Source organism: Rosa rugosa, chromosome 5 (assembly GCF_958449725.1).
Source record: "Rosa rugosa chromosome 5, drRosRugo1.1, whole genome shotgun sequence".
NCBI lineage: Eukaryota > Viridiplantae > Streptophyta > Magnoliopsida > Rosales > Rosaceae > Rosa > Rosa rugosa.
In genome coordinates, this window is record NC_084824.1 from 546878 (window position 1) to 568212 (window position 21335).

Below are 21335 nucleotides of genomic sequence, written 5' to 3' on the forward strand. Positions count from 1 at the left end.
GGGCGTTCAAGGCCTCAAAATGTGGAAGACGTGGATAATACTGTTTTCTTCTTCTTCTATGTTTATTCTTTTTTGGTATTTCCACATGGGACGGAGCCGACGCGGGGTTTTCTTTTTCTTTTTCTTTTCCTTTTCCCTCCTAAAATGACAGGCCACAGTCCACTTCCATTAATTGCCTTGTTTAAAACATGCGAGCCCAAGATTTAAGTGTGGCCCAAGTTGACTTTACTTTTCTCTTTGTAAGGTCTTCTTCTTTTCTTTTCTTTTCTTTCCTTTTGGTCAAATTATCTTCTTTATTCTAGTGTTGCTCTAGGTGTGTGTCACGCACGAATGCGTATAAATGGGTCCAATTAGTTGTTGGATTTCGCATTCTCATTCCATTCGGTACTTGCTTATTGCTGGGTATTGATGTTGGTTACTGTTTTTGCCGGTGTTTCTACACAGCACTTAGTGTCGAGCGTTGAAGTTGTGAGGCTAGATACAAATTCATAATGTAGAAAGAAAAAATCGTGCATAGAGAGTTAGTTACTAATTTATAAGGAATGACATTGTATGCCTTAATCCCGAGGCAATTCAAGATATAAATCTTTACCCATTTTTCCTAAAGATACTTAAAATGCAAATATACTGTCGACATGTTACTCTTGTATGTTTGGAACACAGTGACACTTCCACCTATAGTGGTAGTGGAGTCAAAAGCCTCAAAGGTTTGGCTAGTGCACGTGATATGCTAAACCAAGTAAAATGAATTTTTTTATCAAAGTGGAACAAGGTTAGAAATTCAAGGAAAATCTTGATACCACTTGAAATGAGTGATTATTGGTTAGATATATTGCATCATGCCAAGACACCTTCACCCCTATACCGAGCCGGTCACCAGCTTAGTTTTTTATTTTCAGTGGAGGTTGGTTCAGTGTAGGCTAGTTTAGATGTTGGTTTGTTTCCCACGAACCATTTCCATTATGGTCTAAGATCCATGATGGGTTTGATTATTGAATCCACTACATAAGTTATAGCGTCATGCGACGAGGCTATAGATTTAAAGCTGAACTAACTAATGATAACGATTGGTTGTAAGAAGCGGCTTTACATGATATGTGAGACATGTAGTTTTGTTTGGGTAAATTTTTGACCTTGTAGTTACTTTAGTTCAAGTCTATAACACAAATGCTTTGGTGTACAAAAGTTTTGAATCTAACTTCATTTCTAAAAGCATATGGAACCTGAGTTCATGGATTTTTGTACTAGTTAGTATGATCGGGCTGGATTACTTAGGTAGTATATTTTTTCATTTCGCCATTGAAGAATGAGTTTTTAAACTTTTTATGCATAATCTCACTTATATTCATCTGCTTATGACACTTAAGCTGTAGGATCCAAAGTTTCTAAGTCCTTGATAGGTTAATACCATTCAACCATTATTTTGTACAGCGACGGTGCAAGTGAACCAGCAAATCCAACAGACCTCAATCGTCAATATTTATAACAAACATTTTTTTTAATAATAAAAAATTGTACTTGATGTTATCTAACATCTAACCATCCATTATTGATGTTACAAGTGCACGTCGGTGCACTGAATACTATCTCTCTCATTGTAATTGTATTAGGCTCGCAAACACGAATTGCCCACAGATCATGGACAAATTAAATTGGGTTAGGCTCAAGTTCCGTTATGGGCTTGGGTTTAACAATTCGGGCACTGTACTACCCGTACGCGGTTCGAGCCGTCTGAATTCCGCATGTGGCCCACCCTAAACAAACAGAGTCGTATTGGGTCGGGTCGAGTCCGAATTCACGGTGCAAACCCCCTTCCCACTGTTAATTTATTTTCTCAAGCTCAATTCATCTCGATACTCGACCCGTTCTTCTTCCCCCGCCACTCTTCCTCTTGGTTAAAACGACACCGCGCGCACACTCAGACGCGAATGCTAACTCCCACCGTCGGCCGCTGACAGTTCCGTCGGAGACCTGCCTCCACTGATATAAATCAAACACAATTTCCTGCTCTCTATTCTACGACGCCCCGTTTCTGCTCCACCATCTGGTTAGTCCTTAAATAGTCATCTCTCTCTCTCTCTCTCTCTCTCTCTCTCTCAGCCGCGAAGCTTTTCGTGCCTCGCAGTTTGATTTCTGGTAATAAAATTTCGATTTCATGAAGAAAACAGCATTTTGCTGTCTGCTGCTAGTCTTCGTTTATTATTTTTCCATCGTCTGTTTTCTTTTTTTGTTGATCTTATTTTGCTTTTACTGTCGAGCATTGAAGTATTCCGGTCAGTTAATTTAAAAGTTACCTAGTGCTGAAGCTGCTCTATGAGTAATAATGGCATAAGAATAATAAAAGGTATTTGAAGTCATGGCTAGGTTTGTTCAGATACACATTATGCATTTGTATATTAGGGCAAATTAGAAATAGGAATTTAGGTAAATTAAAAATAATAAATAAATAAATAAAAAACAAAGAAAAAGAATGAACATATATTCAGATTGGGGTGACTGTGATGCAAACCTGCAACATATAAGATTTCGTATAAACTATTGCATGTGCCGACTGTGATTCATTTCAAAAGGTTTAGGTTTGTGAAAGTGTTATTTCAGTAAGCTCGACTTTACCTCGGTGGCGGACCTTGTTAGGATCAGCTAATTACACTTCTAAGGCTCGAGTACCTTTGACCTTTAAACAACAATTTTCAAAATACAGAATCGAAAATGTGTACTGAAGTAGTGGGTGAAGTATTGAAAACGATGTTAACATGGAGATGTTGGCTGCAGTAGGAATTAGGGATATGCTTGTTGCTATGTCCAGAAGTGTATATGTTATTTCTTTTACATTTCGCCTCATGCCTGAGAGGATTTGACTATCTAGATGAAACGTCTGCTTGTAGGTGGGATACTTTTCTTGTTCTTAATATGTTTCTTTATCATAAGCAGATCAAATAATGGCATCGCCAGCCTGGTTACCGCAGGATGTGCAGCCATCTGTATCTCAAGCCCCAGTTTCTGGTTCACCAGCAGGGGCTCCTTCAACTCCGACTGCAGCTCCACTTGCTTCAAGTGCGGGCACACCGTCATTCTCGTACAGTGTGCCTCCAAATGCAAATATCGCTTTTGGAACCTCTCAACAGCCATCAACTAGTCCTGTCAGTGCCAATTTATTAAATCGATCTTGTGATCTTGCATTTTAAAACTGATATAATCATATTTCTGGCTCTAAATGTGAATTTTTTTTTTCTCAATGCAGGGGACTAAGTTTAATCTCTCAGCATCTCCAATGGTTATTCAACCCCCAGTTCCTGGCTTGTCATCTGCTGCCAGTCCCTCTTTCTCATACAACATTCCAAAATCTAATTATCCCTTCCCTAATAATCAGCTGTTTCAATCTGGCATGGTGAGGGTTTTTACAGATTCAAATGTATTAAGTGATTGTTTACAGTTTTCCATCCACACACGTATATAGATATAATAAAGTAAAGGAAGCAATGGTCTGTCAAAGAGTTATTGCTGTAATTATTAAATGATGTATAACTTTTGCCTATGGTTCAGTGGAATAGTTGCTTGAGATGTCATTGGTTGTATTCAAAGAATAATTGTTCTAGTTTCTTTGTTGACAGCAGAATGTCTCACCTGCTATTGCACAAGAAACTGGGAATGCCTCATTGTCATCAACTAGCTCTCATTCTGGTTACTTGGCTGCTTCTACTTCTTCAAGTTCCACAATGGCTCTATCATCAGCTCCTAATGTGGGACCAACAACTTCATGGGTTCCCACGACCCCATCATTTAATATGACTCATGGAATGCCTGGAACTCCTGGTCCCTCTGGAACAGCCCACTCACTGCAAATGTCCTTTAATCTGACTGCACGATCTGCACCTGTTGATTCTTCTTCTATAGCCCTTAGACCTAGCTTGCAAACACCTTCTGCTGGATCATCTGCAGTTCAGCCACAAGCAGGTGTTCCCTACCCATCTTTACCTGCTATGGCTGCTAACCCCCACGGAGTCTGGTTGCAGTCCCCACAGATGGAAGGCGTACCTAGGTCTCCATTTCAGGCATATCCTGCTGCTTTTCCCGGTCCCTTTCCTTTGCCTACACGTGTTATGCCTCCCCCTTCTGTTCTTATACCTGATTCTCAGCCTCCTGGTGTCACTCCTGTGGGAAATACGGTAGCAACATCCTTGTCTTCCAGTTCTCGTCATCAACTTGCACCTTCTTCATGGATGCAGACAGAATTACCTCATCCTGGTATTGGTATGCTCATGCTTTCATCCTTTAGTTAATCAAGAAGTAACACTGCAATAATGTATTACGCTGTCTCTCTCCCTCCCTTCATTGATGTCTCCTGATTCAACGCTACATTGGGTTTTGACATTTTGCAGATGACAGGAAACATGCCCTTGAGGCAGGCAACCAACATATAGCTGCTGTCAATCAACAATTGGATGCTTGGACTGCCCACAAGGCAGAGACAGGAGTTGTATACTATTATAATGCTGTGACTGGTGAATCAACTTATGAGAAGCCTCCTGGATTTAAGGAGGAGGTGTGTGGAATTATTATGCACTATATTCATATGCTACTTATCTTCCCTTAATTTTGGTTTGAAAGAGGACTTATCTTGAATCACATTTCTTTAACCACTAGACGCTAGATTTAACTGTATTTAAGATGCGGTTGAAAATCTTTTGAGGTGGATTCTAATGCTGGTCCATCTCATTCTTAGGCCTTGAATTTATTATGTTCATCCTATTTAATAATATCTTATTTTAACCAGACCACCTTGTTCTGTCCACATTCCAATATAAGTGGTGAGAAAGTGGACCATAGTCTTCATCTTCATATCCCTGTAGGTATGGAGCTTTGGTCCCTACTCTTCTCATTCATAATTTTATGAGTTGTGTCTAGGGTTGTTTTTAATTTAATGGCGTGAGTATGTCAGTCTACTGTGTTGTGGAATGAGGTTTGGGTTGTTTTCTGATTCTCTGTGGTATTGTTGTTGTCTTTTCTGCATCTCCATAATATTTATCACTTGAAAAAGTAAGCTTTATTGATTGTCATTGAATTGCTGATTGCTTTGGTTATAAATGTTTTGAGGATTTCACAAATACAACTTTAACTCTTTTTTTTTTTGATAGAAGATTAGCACAGACACTTCTTAAACAGATATCATCTAAAGTCCACAGATATTATCTAAAGTCCATTGTCTTGGAGTCCTTTCTATCCTTTTTGGATTGTACATGACTTTAGCCTCGTCATTGCTTTTGGTGTCATGTCTGATTAACTCTTAACTGCTCTTTTGTGCAGCCTGATAAGGTCTCTGTGCAGCCAGTTCCAGTTTCAACGTAAGTTGTACTTTATATTTTTGGGATGTCAGCCTTCTGCTCTTTTGCAATCTCGGAAAAGTGCCTTAGAATATTATTTTATCTTCTTGATTTGGTTCTCTACTATTTAGGGTGAATTTGTCCGGAACTGATTGGGTATTGGTTACAACAAGTGATGGGAAAAAGTTTTACCATAATAGCAAAACCAAGGTATGGCTTGTTTACTGAAACCTTCAGGTATGCCAATGTTTTTCATCTTTGGGTTTTCTTAGGCGTTACTAGTAATAATCCCTGGTCCATCCTTTTCGCCCTTTCCCACAATCAGGTTAGCAGCTGGCAGATCCCAAATGAAGTGATAGAAATGAGAAAGAAGCAGGATGGTGACACGCCAAAAGAACATCCAGAGTCAGTGCCAAATAATAGTCAAATGGTTGAAAAGGAATCTGCTCCAATCAGTTTGAGTGCTCCGGCCATTAGCACGGGTGGTCGTGAAGCCATGGCTTACAAGGCCTCAACTCTGCAGGGATCATCATCTGCACTCGACCTGATTAAAAAGAAGTTGCAGGATTCTGGAGCTCCTGTTACTTCATCACCAGTTTCAGGACCTTCAGAGTTAAATGGCTCAAGAGGAGTTGAGAGTACACCTAAGGGCCAGCAGAGTGAGAATAGCAAGGATAAGCTAAATGACACTAATGGGGATGGTAACATGTCTGACTCCTCATCAGATTCAGAGGATGCAGATAGTGGGCCAACAAAAGAGGAGGGTATTATTCAATTCAAGGTATATGTTGCTTGTAGAGTTATATCACCATAAATTAATAGGTATACAGTACTTGTTTGAAAACAAATTTGAAATTTTTTTAGTAACGCCTAAGAAAATGGACTATATTCTAGAGTCTTTTGAATCTTCTATAATCCCTTCACGTGCACAGAATCAAACTGACTTAATATTGACAAATGTTTCTGTTTGCTTTGTTTTATTTTTATTTTTACTTGTTCTCATATACTTGAATGAACTTTATCTCTTTTTCTTTATATTTTTGGTGTTGTTTTTGGATATGCCATGTTGGTTGCTACTCTTTTCTCCTTTATGAAACTTTAGATGTAGCCATTCCGAGATTTATTTGAGTTTAATTGAGTTGATGCCACTAAAGGTGTGGCTGCGGAGAACTGCTAATGATCTGACTATTATATATACAGGAGATGCTCAAAGAACGGGGAGTGGCACCATTTTCAAAGTGGGAGAAGGAACTGCCAAAGATAGTGTTTGATCCACGATTTAAGGTTTGTTGAGTGACTTGAGTCTAAAGATTTAGAATTGGGTGCGGCTATTGCCACCCTCCCAAATGCTCAGTTCACCCTACACAAAAATTTTAAATAAAAAATTCCAATGCTAACCCCACAATTAAGAATTTTTGAGAAAAGATAAAATAAAATTAAGATCTATGCAACCACAATTGCAGCAGTTCTCTGTATCTCTCAAATCAAATTTGAGTTTTTTTTTTTCCCGTCAGATACTGAGAGAGCCTTGACTTAGTCTTTTGTACATCTCAATTAAATGTCCAACCAGTGCGTACAAGAAATAGAGAAATAAAGAGACAAAGATAGTGATGAATTGCTCTTCAATCTTCAATGGAGTGGTCGTACAGTGCAGTGGGATTGTTCTGCATATTTTTGTTTTTGTTTTGTTTTTGTTTTTTTTATTTTTTTGTTTTTTTGTCTTTAGGATCTATGGCTTCTAATGTATAGTCTTTCATATATATATATATATATATATATATATATATATATATATATATATATATATATATATATATTCATAATCATAAAGAAGGAAGAGATCGAGGAAAGCATATGATCATCTGAGAAGGATGGAGATCTATATCGATGATGGTTTGTTTTTATTTATTTTTAAATGTACTCTTTAATTGTTCTTCTTTTTATATTTTTAGGTTAAAAGAAAAAAAATCAGTTTTTCTGACTTTGAAGGACAGAATTGGAACTTTAAAGGTCAAAAATAAAACGTAGGGTGAACTGAGCATTTGGTAGGGTGGTAATAGCCGCACCCTTTAGAATTTCATTGTTTAGGAATTGGGGGCACTTAAAATCTCGAACTGCTTGAAACATATTTATTGGATCTTGTGAAAGGATGAATTTGTGTACAACCTTTTCAGTTAATTATAGCGTCCCTGATTTGCTTTGGGTGCATATATACATATATTTATATATTCTGATTATTAATTGTTTTAATCCGGACTACTGAGAAGTTAGAACATATGAATTTTTTACCTTTCTTCTGGGAAGTCAACAATTTTGAACCCTTTGGGAAGGTGAAATTGCTATAGTGCTTTAACCTTCTCTCTTCTATTCTAAATCCTAAGATAGGTGGATCTCTGGCTTTCTGTTTCCTCTTCAACACTTCGTCTGCAGCCACAATCAATTCATTCATTGTAGTTTTGGGAATTTACCCTCTCTTTGCAGCATTGTCTACTGCTTTACTCTTGCCAGTTACGTATCGTAAAAGGTCTATCCTGTTGCAGGCCATTCCAAGTTATTCAAGGAGAGCCTTGTTTGAGCACTATGTTAAGACACGTGCAGAGGAGGAACGCAAGGAGAAACGAGCAGCTCAGAAGGCTGCAATAGAGGCATTTAAGCAGTTACTTGATGAAGCAGTGGAGGTCTTACTCCCTAGTTTGAAGTTTGGTGTGTCTTTTTATTAGCTGAACTGTGGGATTGAAAATAGCTTACTAAATTGCTTTTAACTTGTCAGGATATTGATGATACCACTGATTACCACAGTTTCAGAAAGAAATGGGGCAATGATCCACGCTTTGAGAATTTGGACCGCAAGGATCGAGAACATTTGTTGAATGAAAGGTAGCACCGAATAAGGAGGGTAGATAAAATTATATAATGTACATATGATTTTGTATACTTAGTCCATCGCTTGGATGCTTGGTTACTTTCTTGCCTGTTTGGGTCAGAGTTTACTTATCTGGTTGATACGTATAAGTAATGTTATTATATTATGTTGTCTAAGCCTATCAACTGCCTAATAATTGTGGCAGTAGGTGGTACCAGTTCACATTAGGAATCTGTATATAGTTAGTATACATGCATGTAGTAGCTGTATTATACGCATGGTTGTAATTTTCAAAATGCACACACTATTATCATGTAGCTTTTCATATTATGCACATATACAGTAGTTGAAAACGAAACAATATTAAATTTAACATTTTAAATTAAAAAATAAGATAAACCAAAATATGTTGTGGAAAAACTTTTCACTGTATTTGTAAAGGAAACTGCAGAGGAGTTCGCATTTTTGCCTGAATATATTGATTGTTTAATTTGCTGATTTGATCAATGTGTCATGTGACTGAAAACAGTTCTGCATTTTTCCACCATTTTGAACGTTATTCCCTGTTAATCTTCCACTGTTCAATAGGATACCTGTTAGCTTATGCTTTGACTAATCTCTTTAAGCTTACTTTCATACCCACAAAAACATCTTTTGGTCATTGAGAAAGTAAATTCACGATCTCAGAATTTATTGGCCAACCACCTTGTATATTATTGTGATTTTCGTTTTGCCAAATTTAAGTTTTACAGCAACAGTAAAGAAATAAAAACTTCCTTTCATGCTCTGAACCTTTCATAGACATTGCCTTCACTGCAATAAAGGTGGGATATGATAATTGTTTCTGTTATATAAGAGTATCAGTGACATGGCCATATATCCTTGTCCATGTTCAGTCTTTTCCACGTGTAGTCAGTACTCAGCTGAACTATTACATTTGTGTCTACTTTGTTCTGATTTGAATCCTTATTCAAATTTATATGAACTGTTTCCTAGACAGAGAAAGTGATATCCATTGATAACTCTTGAAAGCAACATGAGTCAGCAAGTAGTAGGCTATTACCAGATTCCCAGATACATTGGGTGTGTGCTTTAGCCCATAACCTCTTTGGATTTGCATGGTAAATCTAGTTTTCCTTTCCATGCTCAATTTTTTTATCAAAATGTTCATAGACAATTTTTTGTCTTATTTGCAGAGTCCTTCCATTGAAGAAGGCTGCTGAAGAAAAGGCTGAAGCAGTGCGTGCTGCTGCTGCAACTAGTTTTAAGTGCATGCTTCAAGAAAAAGGAGATATTACAGTTAATTCCCGTTGGTCCAGGGTAGGTGCATTCTACAGCAGGTTGTGATTTATTTATTTTTAATCCACCAATAAGGAATTTAGGTGGTGTCATAACAAACCTACTTGTGTGTTTTTAATGACATAGAGATCTGCCTGTTTTTTTTATTTTTTTTTTATTTTTATTTTTTTATAAAATTTGCTAGGGTCAAATTATTGATAAGAAACGGAACTTTTGAAAGTAGGTTTTGCACCAACAAAACAAAATACTTGGGTGTGCTAGAGTTTCTATATCCTGTAGATTCATTGTTTGTTTGAACCTGCTGTAGGTGAAAGATAGTCTGCGGAATGACCCAAGGTACAGATCTGTTAAGCATGAGGATAGGGAAGTTTTATTCAACAAGTACATATCAGATCTCAAAGCCGTGGAAGAGGAAGCAGAACGAGAGGCAAAAGCCAAAAGGGATGAGCAGGTAAAGACATGTATTGAACGGTTGGATTCAGATATGTGCACTTAACATATATGTGCATTTATATATTTAAAAATCTTAACTTTGTGCGTTTTCTAAAAATCTGAATACTAACCCATACTATAAGTGAACTTACATAAATGAAAAGGTTCAATGAAGTAGGAAATTTGAGGTATTAAAAACTTGATTAAAAGTTTCCTCTCCCTTACCCTGGTTTTAGGATAAGTTAAGGGAAAGAGAGCGAGAACTACGCAAGCGGAAGGAAAGAGAAGAACAAGAAACAGAGAGGGTGCGATTGAAAGTTCGCAGGAAGGAGGCAGTGTCTTCTTTTCAAGCTTTACTTGTGGAAACAATTAAAGATCCTCAGGTATGATCTTTCTAATTTCAAGATTTGGAATGACAGAAATTATTTATGTAAAATTATATGGCAGTATGGTGTAACCTGTACTTATCGATGTTACAAATTTTGCTTATCCTCAGGCATCTTGGACAGAATCTAAGCCCAAGTTGGAGAAGGACCCGCAAAGGCGTGCAGCCAACCCTGATTTAAATTCATCTGACATGGAAAAGCTCTTCCGCGACCACATAAAGATGCTGCATGAGGTAAATATGACAATGATGTACCTGTGACAATAAATTTGAAGTGACTAAGCAGTAGATTATTGTTCTTTTGGGCCAAGGATAATTGATTATTGTTAATTGACATGCTCTATGCTTGGTGAGAGAAAAAGAAATTAAAGCTTGGACATGAATCAACCATATAACTGAAATTGACTCGTGATCTAGTAGTGACTGGATCCAATTCATGTTCCTTTTTTCTTTTATCCATAAAGAATTACCTTTGATTTTTGCAACTCACTAAAGCGGCCTTCTAATTCTTACTATGGTTTGGCTTTTCTAGCGATGTGCACATGAGTTTAGAGCCCTGTTGGCTGAAGTGTTGACTACAGAAGCAGCCTCCCAAGAGACAGAGGATGGAAAAACAGTTCTTAACTCATGGTCAACAGCTAAACGTTTTCTAAAGTCTGATCCCAGATATAACAAGATGCCACGAAAAGATAGGGAAGTCGTGTGGCACCGATATGCCGAGGAGATGCTGCGGAAGCAAAAGTCATCACTTGATCATAGGGAAGACAAGAAATCAGATGCTAAAAGCAGAAGCTCTGCCGATGCTGGAAGGACCACCTTCGGATCAAGGGGTGCCCATGACCGTAGGTGACCTTTTACTTTGGTCAGTAGGCTTTCATTTTGTTTTGTTTTTTCGGCCTGATTACTTGAGGGCGGTTTGTTTCGAGCTCAAACTTACACTTGGAGTGCTGTATTATAGTATCACATGATCCATATGAGTTAGTAAGCTGATTTTACTAGGCAACAATTATCGTTTGGTCATAGCTTGAAACCAGACACAACGGCTAAAGTTTCAGAACTACATTTTTAAAAACTTGATCTAATGTACTTAAATACTTTCTATACAAAATTGACTACATGTCGAAGTTGCACATTTCTTTTAGCCGTTTTTTCTTTTCTCAAATAAAGTTGTCCTTTAAAACAATAAAACTTGGTGCACAACGGTATCTGCAAAATTAATTAATTAATGACATCTTAGTTCTTTCTTCGTTTTTCTTTATGCTTTTATGATAAATTCGTCCATAGTGCTAAGGACAACAGACAAGTATATAACGGGGTTTGAAAAAGGGTAAAAGTTATAAATAGTCCCTGTGATTTGAGGTGATATTCAATATTAACCTCATGATTTTAAAATGTTTAATTTTACCCTTGTAATTTGCTAAATTGATCAAAGTTGGTCCAAAAGATAATTTTAACAAAAAATCTTCCCATATGCAAGGATAAGTTTGTCATCTCAATAAAAAAAATAAAATGAAAAACAAAATAAATTAGTTTATTTTATAGGAAATTAAATTAAAAATAAAGAAAAACCAGAATTCCACAACCTCCTATTTTTTTAGTTTCATTTTTCGAATGCTATAAATTTAATTTCTTTTACTATTTTAAATTGAAATGACAAATTTATCCTTGTGGATTTATGTCAAAAAAGCATTTGGACAAATACTAATTAGTTTCGCAAACCCCAGTGTAAAATTAAATATTTTTAAACCACAAGGTTAATTTTGAGCATCACTCCAAACCACAAAAACTATTTATAACTTTTACCCTTTGAAAAATTATACAAAATATGAACACTTTGTTGAGCGAAAAATAGTTAAAAGATGGTCAAATATATTTGTATGAGAGTGCGTCTATAATACAATATCGATCAAGTAGACCAACGACAGGTCCACTTGAAGGGCTACTTGGGATGTAGCCCAACCCAAAGTTCTCTAAATAGTTCAGATATTATAAGTGCTATTTTTTCATGAAATTAGTCTTGGGTTCAGTTGACAGAATAGTGAGCTTATTTGGCTCTTTCTTATGTGTGACTGCTTCAGTCGGAAATAGATTTGTATATTTGATCCGCCCCTAAAGTAGATTACTTCGATTTAGAAATAGACATATGGGTTGATAGTTTGAAACTACTCAACCTACTCTACTCATATATTGAACTAATTTGTCTCTACATCAAACTAAATCTACTTGATGCATCCGTGCATTGATGTATTGTAGAACTTCCCTTTGCATTTGTCAACTGAACTGTAAGGAATGTCTCGTCCACCCTATATTAGTCATGTAATACTTTGTTTTTTTTTTTTTGAAAGGGTAATACTTTGTTTTTTTGTTGTTGAGAGATTGTTACAAGGATAATACGAAAATTATAATTCACTGGTAACCAAAAGTAAAAAAATAATAATAATAATAATTAACCGAAGACGGGTGCTAAAGTAGTGGTCGAAGTTGGAACTCGGGTTTAGAATTAGGGCTCCCAGTTATCTCTATTCTGATCGGGCACCGTCACAGTCATCGTCTTCCATACTTGAGAATTCTTATTAGGGTTTACGGAGCTATAGAGGAATCGGACGTCATATTCTCCGCACCTTTGAGAGGCTCGAGGACCTCGCCACCGCGGTTCAGGTAAGGTCTGATTTCCTTTTCCGGCAATCAGCTAAACCAAAATGTATCGGAATTTGCATTGTATTGCGTTTTCAAATCCATAGAATCAAATACAGAATCGATCGTAATCCGCTTCGTTTCGATTTGATTTAGTGAGAAATGTGATATGGCTCAGTTTCCAATTTCCAGAATGGATCTGTTTTTGGTTTGTATGGGGGACGCAATTGTGGATAATATAATTTCTTTTGTGTAGGATTGTAATATACTTGAGTTTCATGACAGTGGGGGCTATATGGCAAACTATTCAGGAAAAGGAGCCCCTTCGAATGGGTCTGTCTATGTTTGCAACTTGCCGGAGGGGACTGATGAGAATATGCTGGCCGAATATTTCGGTACCATCGGGTTGTTGAAGGTAAGGAGTTTTGAGAGGGTATTTGTTCATGTTTTGATGGACTTTGCTGTGATATTACTTTTGTGTTTCCGGAAGATTTTATTTGTTTCTTACCGTTGTTTTCCTTTTTCGTTGTTGTGTCCACCGTCTAGAAAGACAAGCGAACAGGTGGACCAAAAATTTGGTTGTACAGAGACAAAGTGACAGATGAACCAAAGGGAGATGCTACTGTGACATATGAGGATCCACATGCTGCGTTTGCAGCTGTTGAATGGTTTAACGACAAGGAGTTTCATGGTAATGTGATCGGGGTTCATATAGCAGAGTCGAAAAGAGATGACCAGACATATAACCCTGGGGTTGATCTAAGCTCTACTGGCGGTGATCCAATTTATGGCGGAGTAGAGGAAAATGCTGAGGACATGAATGGGGGTGGCGGTAAAGGCCGGGGTGATGTTCCTGGGAAAGCATGGCAACAAGATGGAGACTGGACGTGTCCGAATACAAGGTCTGTGATGTGAGATTGGTGAGCAGCTCTTTCTTGCACTTTCGTTTGGCATTTGCATTTATTAATGTAATATTGTTCAGTAAATGGCTTCTCATGCCCTGTTCTTCTAGCAGTTGTGGCAATGTCAACTTTGCATTCCGTGGTGTGTGCAATCGCTGTGGAAGTGCTCGACCAACTGGTGCTTCTGGGGGTGGGGCAGGGGGTGGTGGTCGTGGCAGGGGCCGCGGTGTTGACTCCGGGGGCCGTGGTGGTCCTGTTGGTGCTCCTACAGGGGGACTCTTTGGTCCAAACGATTGGCCTTGTCCAATGTAAGATTAATGTGTTATCTATTCCCCCCTTAAACAAATCTTTGTAAAAGTCACTGTTATTATTTTATTGCTGTTGTTGGTGTTGTTCTTATTTGCCTTAAAGATAAGTTCCAGTTCAAGCTTGTCACAGGATATCTAGCTCTTTTGTTTCTTTTGAATGGTTTTCATGGATGGTCATGATCAGATTGATTTTAAAAGCTAGGGTAATATTATTAGGTTTTCAATTCTTCCTATATTAGTGAAGGAATATTGATCAATGGGATATCTCTATGTTTTGGAGGCATGGCTTCCTGAATCTTCTGGATGTGAGTTTCCTTACATCTAACAGATATTTTGTTATAATGCGACATTGTGGAAGTTAAATGCCTCCTTGCATCAATATTAGAGGTTGTGGAAGTTAAGTGCCTTCTTGCATCAATATTAGTTGAGTCATTCTTAGGTCACATAACCTAGTCAAGTGTCTATTCCACTGGGATGTCGCTATATTGATACTGTTGGTTGGTATTCGTATAGTGAAGTTTTGATATTCCATTCATTCTGTAAGCTAATCCTATTCTACTTCAAAATTAGTTAGCAGAATCATCTTTGCACAACGAATTTGTCACATGCTTGTCAAGAACAGACTTAAATGCATTGTTGTTCACATGGCTTCTTCATTGTGTTCTTTCATCTTTGTTTCAGGTGTGGCAACATTAACTGGGCAAAGCGTACAAAATGCAATATATGCAACACAAATAAACCTGGGCACAATGAGGGTGGTGTAAGGTATTACATAGATAGTATTTAATCTGTTTTTGCACCAGTTTCCAATCAAGAATTTGAACCTGTTTCCTTTAAAGATTATGTAACACTCATAGCACATAAGCATACCAATGCATGTAGTCTTGTCCCTGTGATGGTGTTATCTATTTAGTTAGATAGCTAGTAGTTGTCTCACTCTAACCAAAAATAAAATCAGTTTTTTACTATCACCTGTAAAAAAAAAAAAAAAAAATGTCATTTCCTTTTCTTTATAAGCACCACAAAGTACCTGCGCATTTTTTAACCAAGCTCCTCTTTTTTTCTTGAACTTCTTTTCCTAAGCTGAAGAATTAGATACAGACTAGTGGTAGTTAAGCTAGAACTCAGTATGCCATTGTTTAGTTTTTCTTGAGTCACCTCTACCTGAATAGAAATACTTTTTAATTCTCTTGTGACATTCAAAATATTATACTGCTTTGACAGAGGAGGGCGTGGTGGTGGTTACAAAGAACTTGATGAAGAAGAACTGGAGGAAATCAAGCGACGTCGGCGAGAGGCCGAAGAAGTAAGACTTTATTTGTATAAGCTTTAGTTGAAGTTTTATATATTTTTGTTTCAGTTCAGCAGTCATTTTGTGCCAATCTCAGGATGATGGAGAGATGTATGATGAGTTTGGCAACCTGAAGAAAAAATTTCGAGCTAAAACATCACAGCAAGCTGAGACTGGACGGGCTCTTCCAGGTGCTGGGCGTGCTGGATGGGAGGTTGAGGAAATAGGTATTTATGCATTTTGGTGCAGGATTATTCTTAATGTAGAAGTATGGTTTACTTGATTTAATGTTTTAGATTTGTTATCTTGAAAGTTTATATACATAGGAGTATAGGAATGAATTATTTTGTTCTCCTGCATGATTGACCTTTTTTCTCCTTTTCCTCTGGGTTCTGAAATTCTGGATTTTTTTTTTCCCGTTATAGCACTGCAAAATTTCTTAGCATGAATAATTATTATCCTTGCCACATACAATTCCCCTTTTCTCTTGCAAATATTGGACTCTAAAATAAGTGTCTTTGCTGCCCTTACAAGGGTGAAATTGTTGCTCTGCTTTGAAAGAGTTTGGATATAACATGGTTGGTTGCATCTATTCAAATTGATAACAGTTGCATATCTACCCTTTAAGAAAATGCTATCATGAGTGGAGTTTTGGTTAGTGTTGTTCCTGTATTGTTTTAATTGATTCTACATTTGTTGAAAAGTTGAATTAGTAAGACCATTTGCACCTAAAGGAACTATTGCGTGTTAGGTGAAAGAAATTGTTAAATGCTTTTGTTGGATTTCGTTTTTTTTTTAAATGATTCTTTGTAGGTCAAGAAATGTTTATATGCATGCTATGTTCCATCTCTTTGTGATATCTGATTCCTCATTTCTAAATCCGGTTTAAGGACTGAATAGCTTTGGTTTTAGTGTACCCTTGGTGATTCTTGCTACTCTGTCATGGTCAAATAGGATCCACTTTTGGTTTAGTGATTGACTTTGTTCACAAAATGATATGGCAGGTGTTGTTGATAGAGATGGCAGAGAAAGAAATAGAGATAGAGGAAGGGAACGTGATGATAGAGCAGGCAGCAAGAACAGGGAAAGAGATGATAGGGATAGGCGTCGCAGTCGGAGCAGAGAAAGGGATAGGGGGAGAGATCGACCTCGAGATTATGATCGGGAGAAAGAATATGGGCGGGAGAGGGACCGGGATAGGGATAGGGATCGGGGCAGGCACCGTTATTGAAATTTATGGAACAGATCCTAAAGTTTTGTTCAATCTTTCCTTTGAGACCCTAGCGGTTAATGTTTCCTCTTTTGGGGGAGGGCTTTTGCTTTGAACGTTTTCTTAGCCTCTAGAGCTAGTCCAATAGGGTTCTGACCATGTGGGTCTGCTCTTTCTCGTGTTAAGTTTGCGTTGAATGTTTTCTTGAGCTCTAGAGCTAGTCGGGTAGGGTTCTGACCATATGGGTCTGCTTTTTCTCGTGTTAAGTCTTCGAACCGTGATCTGCATTTGCATACTATTGGAATTTTGTTGAATATTGTTTTACATTATGAATATTCGCATTAATGTAATCAGTAATTTTCCGATAGTTGGTTCTTGATATATTTGATTTGTGGATTGTCTTTAGAGTGCAAGATCCTTTGTGATGCTAAACAAGAATTTTGAAAACCAAAAAGGGTATGAATTTCCCATTGTGTTTAAATTTCAAATAGAAAGCTGCAGAAACGGTGCAAGGTTATACAAGCTGAAATTGTTGTTTATGTACTTAAAATGATAAAACACGTAAGATGCCAGGAGCCATCTGCAACCTCTTCTTTCGTGGTTAACTACCTATAATTGATACTTAGATACCTTGCTACAAACAGGGAATAGGGTTTAGGGTTTAGGGTTTAGGTATTAGAGCTTAGAGGGGTTTAGGTGACCTACTGTCTAGTTTTAGTTTGTTCAATCTATTTAGATTATGTTATCCACAAAGTAGTCACAAACCATAACAATACTCGACACGGGATAGAAAGGGGATAGAATCATAGAAGAGACAAATTAAGTTATTGTTCCCTCATTCGTTGCTAACTCGAGTTCATTTCTGGGTCCCTTGTTCACATGTCTGAAGTGTGAACTTCCCATTCAAATCCTCAACTGCAGGGAACCCAAGCTCCCATATAAGAACAAAAGAATATCATAAATATAGCAATCTGTGAAATAGTGAGAGCAACCTTCTTGACTTGCAGAGTTCTGTCACCTACAACAGACAAAATCTCCACGTTATCTCTTTACCTTTTTATTTGTTGGAGACCAAATTCTAAATAATCAGATCAATGAAAACATGTCCAGCAATTTCTGTGTTTTTCTTTGCTTCTCTTGAGAAAAAGAGTGAGAGTTCTGCTGGACTTTTTGATTAGGCTGAAGAACAATGAAAATTCTTCACTGCTTCGGAGTTTGAGTTTCAAGTGCTTTAGAATATTGAAACTCCAGAGCCGGGAGTTACTGTTTCTAGTGCGCCCCACACAAAGAGCTCATTATAACTCCCGTCTCCCAGTCAATACTCCGGAGCATTATAGAACATGCCAAAAAACAAGTGGACACTGTAATTATTTATGCCTTCTTTGACCCAATAAAATATGAACAGAGAGAAATATAAGTTCTGATCCTATAGCATTGGGAATGATGTTCAACAGAGTCCATACCCAATTGAATTACATTGGGGAATTGGTGGGTGAACAACGTAAAATTTAACAGAAGGAAGAAAGATGAAAAACTTTGACATGTAATAAGTGAGACAGACTCGGTTACTATCGTGTACTGAGATAAAGAAGTAATATTAGCCTGAATTTGGTAAAAACAACTCCACTCTGTCTTGTTTCATTTTTAATGTTTTGGGACAGAAGTCCTCTTGTTCACTAATTAAAATAAATTTATTAAAGTACATCAAAAGCATTGCTCATGAGTCATGATTCTCCTAAAGGTCAAAAAAGCTCACCCTTTATTATTAATAGAGGTCACAGCATAGGTGTGTGTAAACATGTGTCTTCTGCCAGTACATATATCTTTAAGCATAGGTCTGTGTTGCAGATAGAGGTTTTCTTGATTTCATTCAATGCAAAAGTAGCAGCTATGTCACACCTCTGTGATTTTCAAATCCACATTAATGGTCTGCAAACATTCTTTGTGAATGAGGTAAACTTATACGCATATGGAAACTGCAGCTCAAATTCTTATTATAAATCAATCTGTTAAAAGTTCATAACAAACTTGTGCAGGAGGTTTTATCAACATATGCAGGGAGGTTGAAGAAGATTATCAAGCAAGAAAGGAGAAGATCCCAGATCAAGTACTCGGGGATTGAAATCGAAGACTTCCCTGGAGGCCCTGATGGGTTTGAGTTGATCTCAAGGTTCTGTTACAGCAATGGAAGAATCACAACAACAGTTTCAAATGTGTCCCTCCTCCATTGCTGTGCAGTCTTTCTTGGTATGACTGAGAAATTCTCAACCAACAATCTCTTGAAACAAACAGAAACCTTTCTTGAGGGACTCTTTGACTGGTCATGGAAAGAAATACTAGTCTGCCTGAAAAGCTGTGAGTCATTCTTGAACTATGCAGATTCTTCTGGTCTTGTAGACAAGCTCATTTGTGCAGTTTTAGCAAAGATTGCTCAGAATTCAGACATAGGCAGCCTCATTGCTACTTCGTCTTCGTCGTCTTCATCTCCAGAAACTACATCTGGGTTCAGAGTGTCTTCCTCATTTAAGAACACCCCTGAGTCACTCAAGCCAAGTTCATCAAGTAGAGCTTGGTGGTTTGATGATGTGTCCATTTTACCCCCAAAGATCATTGAGAAACTCATCCAAAGTTTAGGGGCGTATGGTTCTGAAAACAACAACTTGATCCTCACAAGGTTTCTCCTCCATTACCTGAAAATTTCAGCTCAAAGAAAGAAAGGCAATACTAGTCACAGATCATCTGAGTTTAGTGGTCTTGCAGACACAGCTATTCATGGGGTTATTTTGGTGGGTAAAAAAGTCTTTTCCTGCAGAGCCTTGTTTTGGGTTTTGAGGATTGTGTCTGGTTTTGGAATCAGTAGAGAGTACAGACTTGGTTTGGAGAGATTGATTGGTGGGATGCTTGATGAAGCAACATTGGATGACTTGTTAGTATCTGGGCATGATAGGGGTGTTTATGATGTCAATCTTGTTATAAGGTTGATAAGAGTATTTGCTAAAAGTGAGGGGGTTTCTGTGCAAAAGTTGAGGAAAGCTGGTAGGTTGATCGACAAGTACCTAGGTGAGATATCACCTGATCAGAATCTCAAGATTTCTAAATTTCTTGGAGTTGCAGAGAGTTTACCAGATACTGCTAGGGAGTGCTTTGATGGGGCCTACAGAGCCATTGATATCTATCTTGAGGTAAAAAGTTTGCTTACTTTATTATTTTTCATTGGTTAAATCTACTTTTTTGATTGCTCAATCACTGCAAAATGATTCAAGCTTATTCCTTTTCTGGGCATTGATTAGTATACTGTGTTTAATATCTTTGTCTTCCTATCAAATTAACATCTCTTGCATTTGGTTCCTATTTCTAGCTGAAAATTTGCCCTCCCTTCTCTTCTTTTGTGGTTTTTTCATGCTGCATGCATCATAATCTTGTGAGTTGTGAATGTGATAACCCTCTCCTTGTCAAACTCTAACTCCCATGTTTGGATATATGGATGTCACTTTCCATGAAATGGAGAGTGGCAAAAGAATATTGATCAAGATAGAAGGCCTAGCCTCCCTGGCCAGACGGGGGAAAGCACAACACTAGGACAAAGCTCAAAAACTATTTAGAATGTGAATGATGAGCTTACATTACACATTTACATGTGACATCCTTTTCTACGTGAAATCAGGCAGGAAAATTATACTCCAAGAATATGTTTATGGTCCGTTAGGAATTTAATGTTAAATTATGGTCCAATATGTTTTGGCAGATACATTCCAAATTGTGTTGTTTACTCTTTTGGATTCTTTTCATCATGAGTCTCATGCATGCATTGGCCTAACTTGATTGAGTACTTGTTGCCTCCTCTGACAAAATTATAAATTGTCATTACGTTAAATAAAGTATGTTCCCTACCATCATGATGCTGATTCTAAAGACAAGGAAAAAGTTGGCTGTTCCTGGTTAGAAAACGGAAAGATTTGGATGATGTAAGAATGATCGTTGTACAGTAAACCAAACGTCCAAACCCCATTGATTTGTACATCTTTCATCCTACTTCAATTTCAACATTTTCTTAATTATTGATTACTGATTACTTTCACTTTTTGTGGCAGTCTCACCCGACTCTTTCATTTGAGGAGAGGTCAAGATTATGCAGGTGCCTAAATTATGAAAAGCTGAGCCTCGAAGCGTGTAAAGAGCTTGCAAAGAATCCGAAAATCCCACCAAGAGTTGCAATTCAAGCACTCATTTCTCAGCAATCCAAAGTAACAACAACAGAAGACTTTGTACATGCCAGTCCAAGGAGTACTGCAACTGCAAGTGATCATTTTCATTCCCATTCACATTCCAATTCCCATTCCCAAATTGTTCTGTACAACAAGGGTGGTGTCGGTGTTGATAAAGATAGTTTTCCGGAAGAAAGCAGCTTAGATACGAAGCTAAATTTGCAGAGGATGCAATGGAGGGTGGTGGAGTTGGAGAAACTGTGCAGGGAAATGAAGGGTCAGATGTCAAGGATGGTTAAGAATAATGTCTTCAGTAGTAGTACCCCAACTCATGGTAGAGCTCTTCCTAGACTTTGTTGAAAAAAAGAATACTGATATCTAAAAGATTGTTATTACCGTTTTTCTTTTTTTCCAGTGTTATATGATTTTGTTTGTGTTTGGTGATCAAAATGTAATTTGGGGTATTGGTTGTTTGTAATTATTTC

The 21335-nt window shown here is 37.5% G+C and overlaps 3 protein-coding genes across 8 annotated transcripts; all 3 read left to right on the forward strand.

Annotated features, from left to right (window-relative positions):
* The first annotated feature begins 1837 nt into the window (after positions 1-1837).
* Positions 1838-11435, forward strand: LOC133709627 (pre-mRNA-processing protein 40C). 3 transcript variants are annotated; one of them, XM_062135426.1, is made up of 16 exons: positions 1838-2047; positions 2932-3140; positions 3242-3388; positions 3612-4251; positions 4380-4543; positions 5305-5342; positions 5453-5531; positions 5647-6102; positions 6522-6605; positions 7862-7999; positions 8092-8198; positions 9381-9504; positions 9791-9934; positions 10152-10298; positions 10412-10534; positions 10833-11435. In XM_062135426.1, the coding sequence occupies exons 2-16, from the start codon at positions 2940-2942 to the stop codon at positions 11148-11150; spliced, it is 2910 nt and encodes a 969-aa protein (XP_061991410.1). In that variant the 5' UTR covers positions 1838-2047; positions 2932-2939; the 3' UTR covers positions 11151-11435. The 3 variants fall into 3 exon arrangements, with proteins under 3 accessions (XP_061991410.1, XP_061991412.1, XP_061991411.1); XM_062135428.1 differs by having other exon boundaries at positions 3612-4245; XM_062135427.1 differs by having other exon boundaries at positions 1839-2047; positions 3615-4251.
* A 1330-nt stretch (positions 11436-12765) lies between these two features.
* On the forward strand, positions 12766-17012 carry LOC133712374 (transcription initiation factor TFIID subunit 15). Of its 4 annotated transcripts, none has more exons than XM_062138484.1 (8): positions 12766-12963; positions 13191-13349; positions 13481-13836; positions 13950-14144; positions 14826-14909; positions 15369-15450; positions 15533-15662; positions 16440-17012. In XM_062138484.1, the coding sequence occupies exons 2-8, from the start codon at positions 13230-13232 to the stop codon at positions 16664-16666; spliced, it is 1194 nt and encodes a 397-aa protein (XP_061994468.1). In that variant the 5' UTR covers positions 12766-12963; positions 13191-13229; the 3' UTR covers positions 16667-17012. The 4 variants fall into 4 exon arrangements, with proteins under 4 accessions (XP_061994468.1, XP_061994470.1, XP_061994469.1 ...); XM_062138486.1 differs by having other exon boundaries at positions 13220-13349; XM_062138485.1 differs by having other exon boundaries at positions 12766-12958; positions 13220-13349.
* Positions 17013-18345: 1333 nt separating this feature from the next.
* LOC133709529 (BTB/POZ domain-containing protein At3g19850) lies at positions 18346-21284 on the forward strand. The gene is made up of 3 exons (XM_062135305.1): positions 18346-18598; positions 18682-19827; positions 20737-21284. The coding sequence occupies exons 1-3, from the start codon at positions 18365-18367 to the stop codon at positions 21208-21210; spliced, it is 1854 nt and encodes a 617-aa protein (XP_061991289.1). The 5' UTR covers positions 18346-18364; the 3' UTR covers positions 21211-21284.
* Positions 21285-21335: the final 51 nt, after the last annotated feature.

Bases quoted from the DNA above. Each gene is read 5' to 3' on its own strand.
- LOC133709627 (XM_062135426.1), top strand. From the start codon at position 2,940: ATGGCATCGCCAGCCTGGTTACCGCAGGATGTGCAGCCATCTGTATCT. The intron at 8,000-8,091 runs GTCTTACTCCCT...TTAACTTGTCAG, and splicing joins TACTTGATGAAGCAGTGGAG to GATATTGATGATACCACTGA. The intron at 9,505-9,790 runs GTAGGTGCATTC...AACCTGCTGTAG, and splicing joins TTAATTCCCGTTGGTCCAGG to GTGAAAGATAGTCTGCGGAA.
- LOC133712374 (XM_062138484.1), top strand. From the start codon at position 13,230: ATGGCAAACTATTCAGGAAAAGGAGCCCCTTCGAATGGGTCTGTCTAT. The intron at 15,451-15,532 runs GTAAGACTTTAT...TGCCAATCTCAG, and splicing joins GTCGGCGAGAGGCCGAAGAA to GATGATGGAGAGATGTATGA. The intron at 15,663-16,439 runs GTATTTATGCAT...ATGATATGGCAG, and splicing joins ATGGGAGGTTGAGGAAATAG to GTGTTGTTGATAGAGATGGC.
- LOC133709529 (XM_062135305.1), top strand. From the start codon at position 18,365: ATGAGTCATGATTCTCCTAAAGGTCAAAAAAGCTCACCCTTTATTATT. The intron at 18,599-18,681 runs GTAAACTTATAC...AAACTTGTGCAG, and splicing joins AAACATTCTTTGTGAATGAG to GAGGTTTTATCAACATATGC. The intron at 19,828-20,736 runs GTAAAAAGTTTG...TTTTTGTGGCAG, and splicing joins CCATTGATATCTATCTTGAG to TCTCACCCGACTCTTTCATT.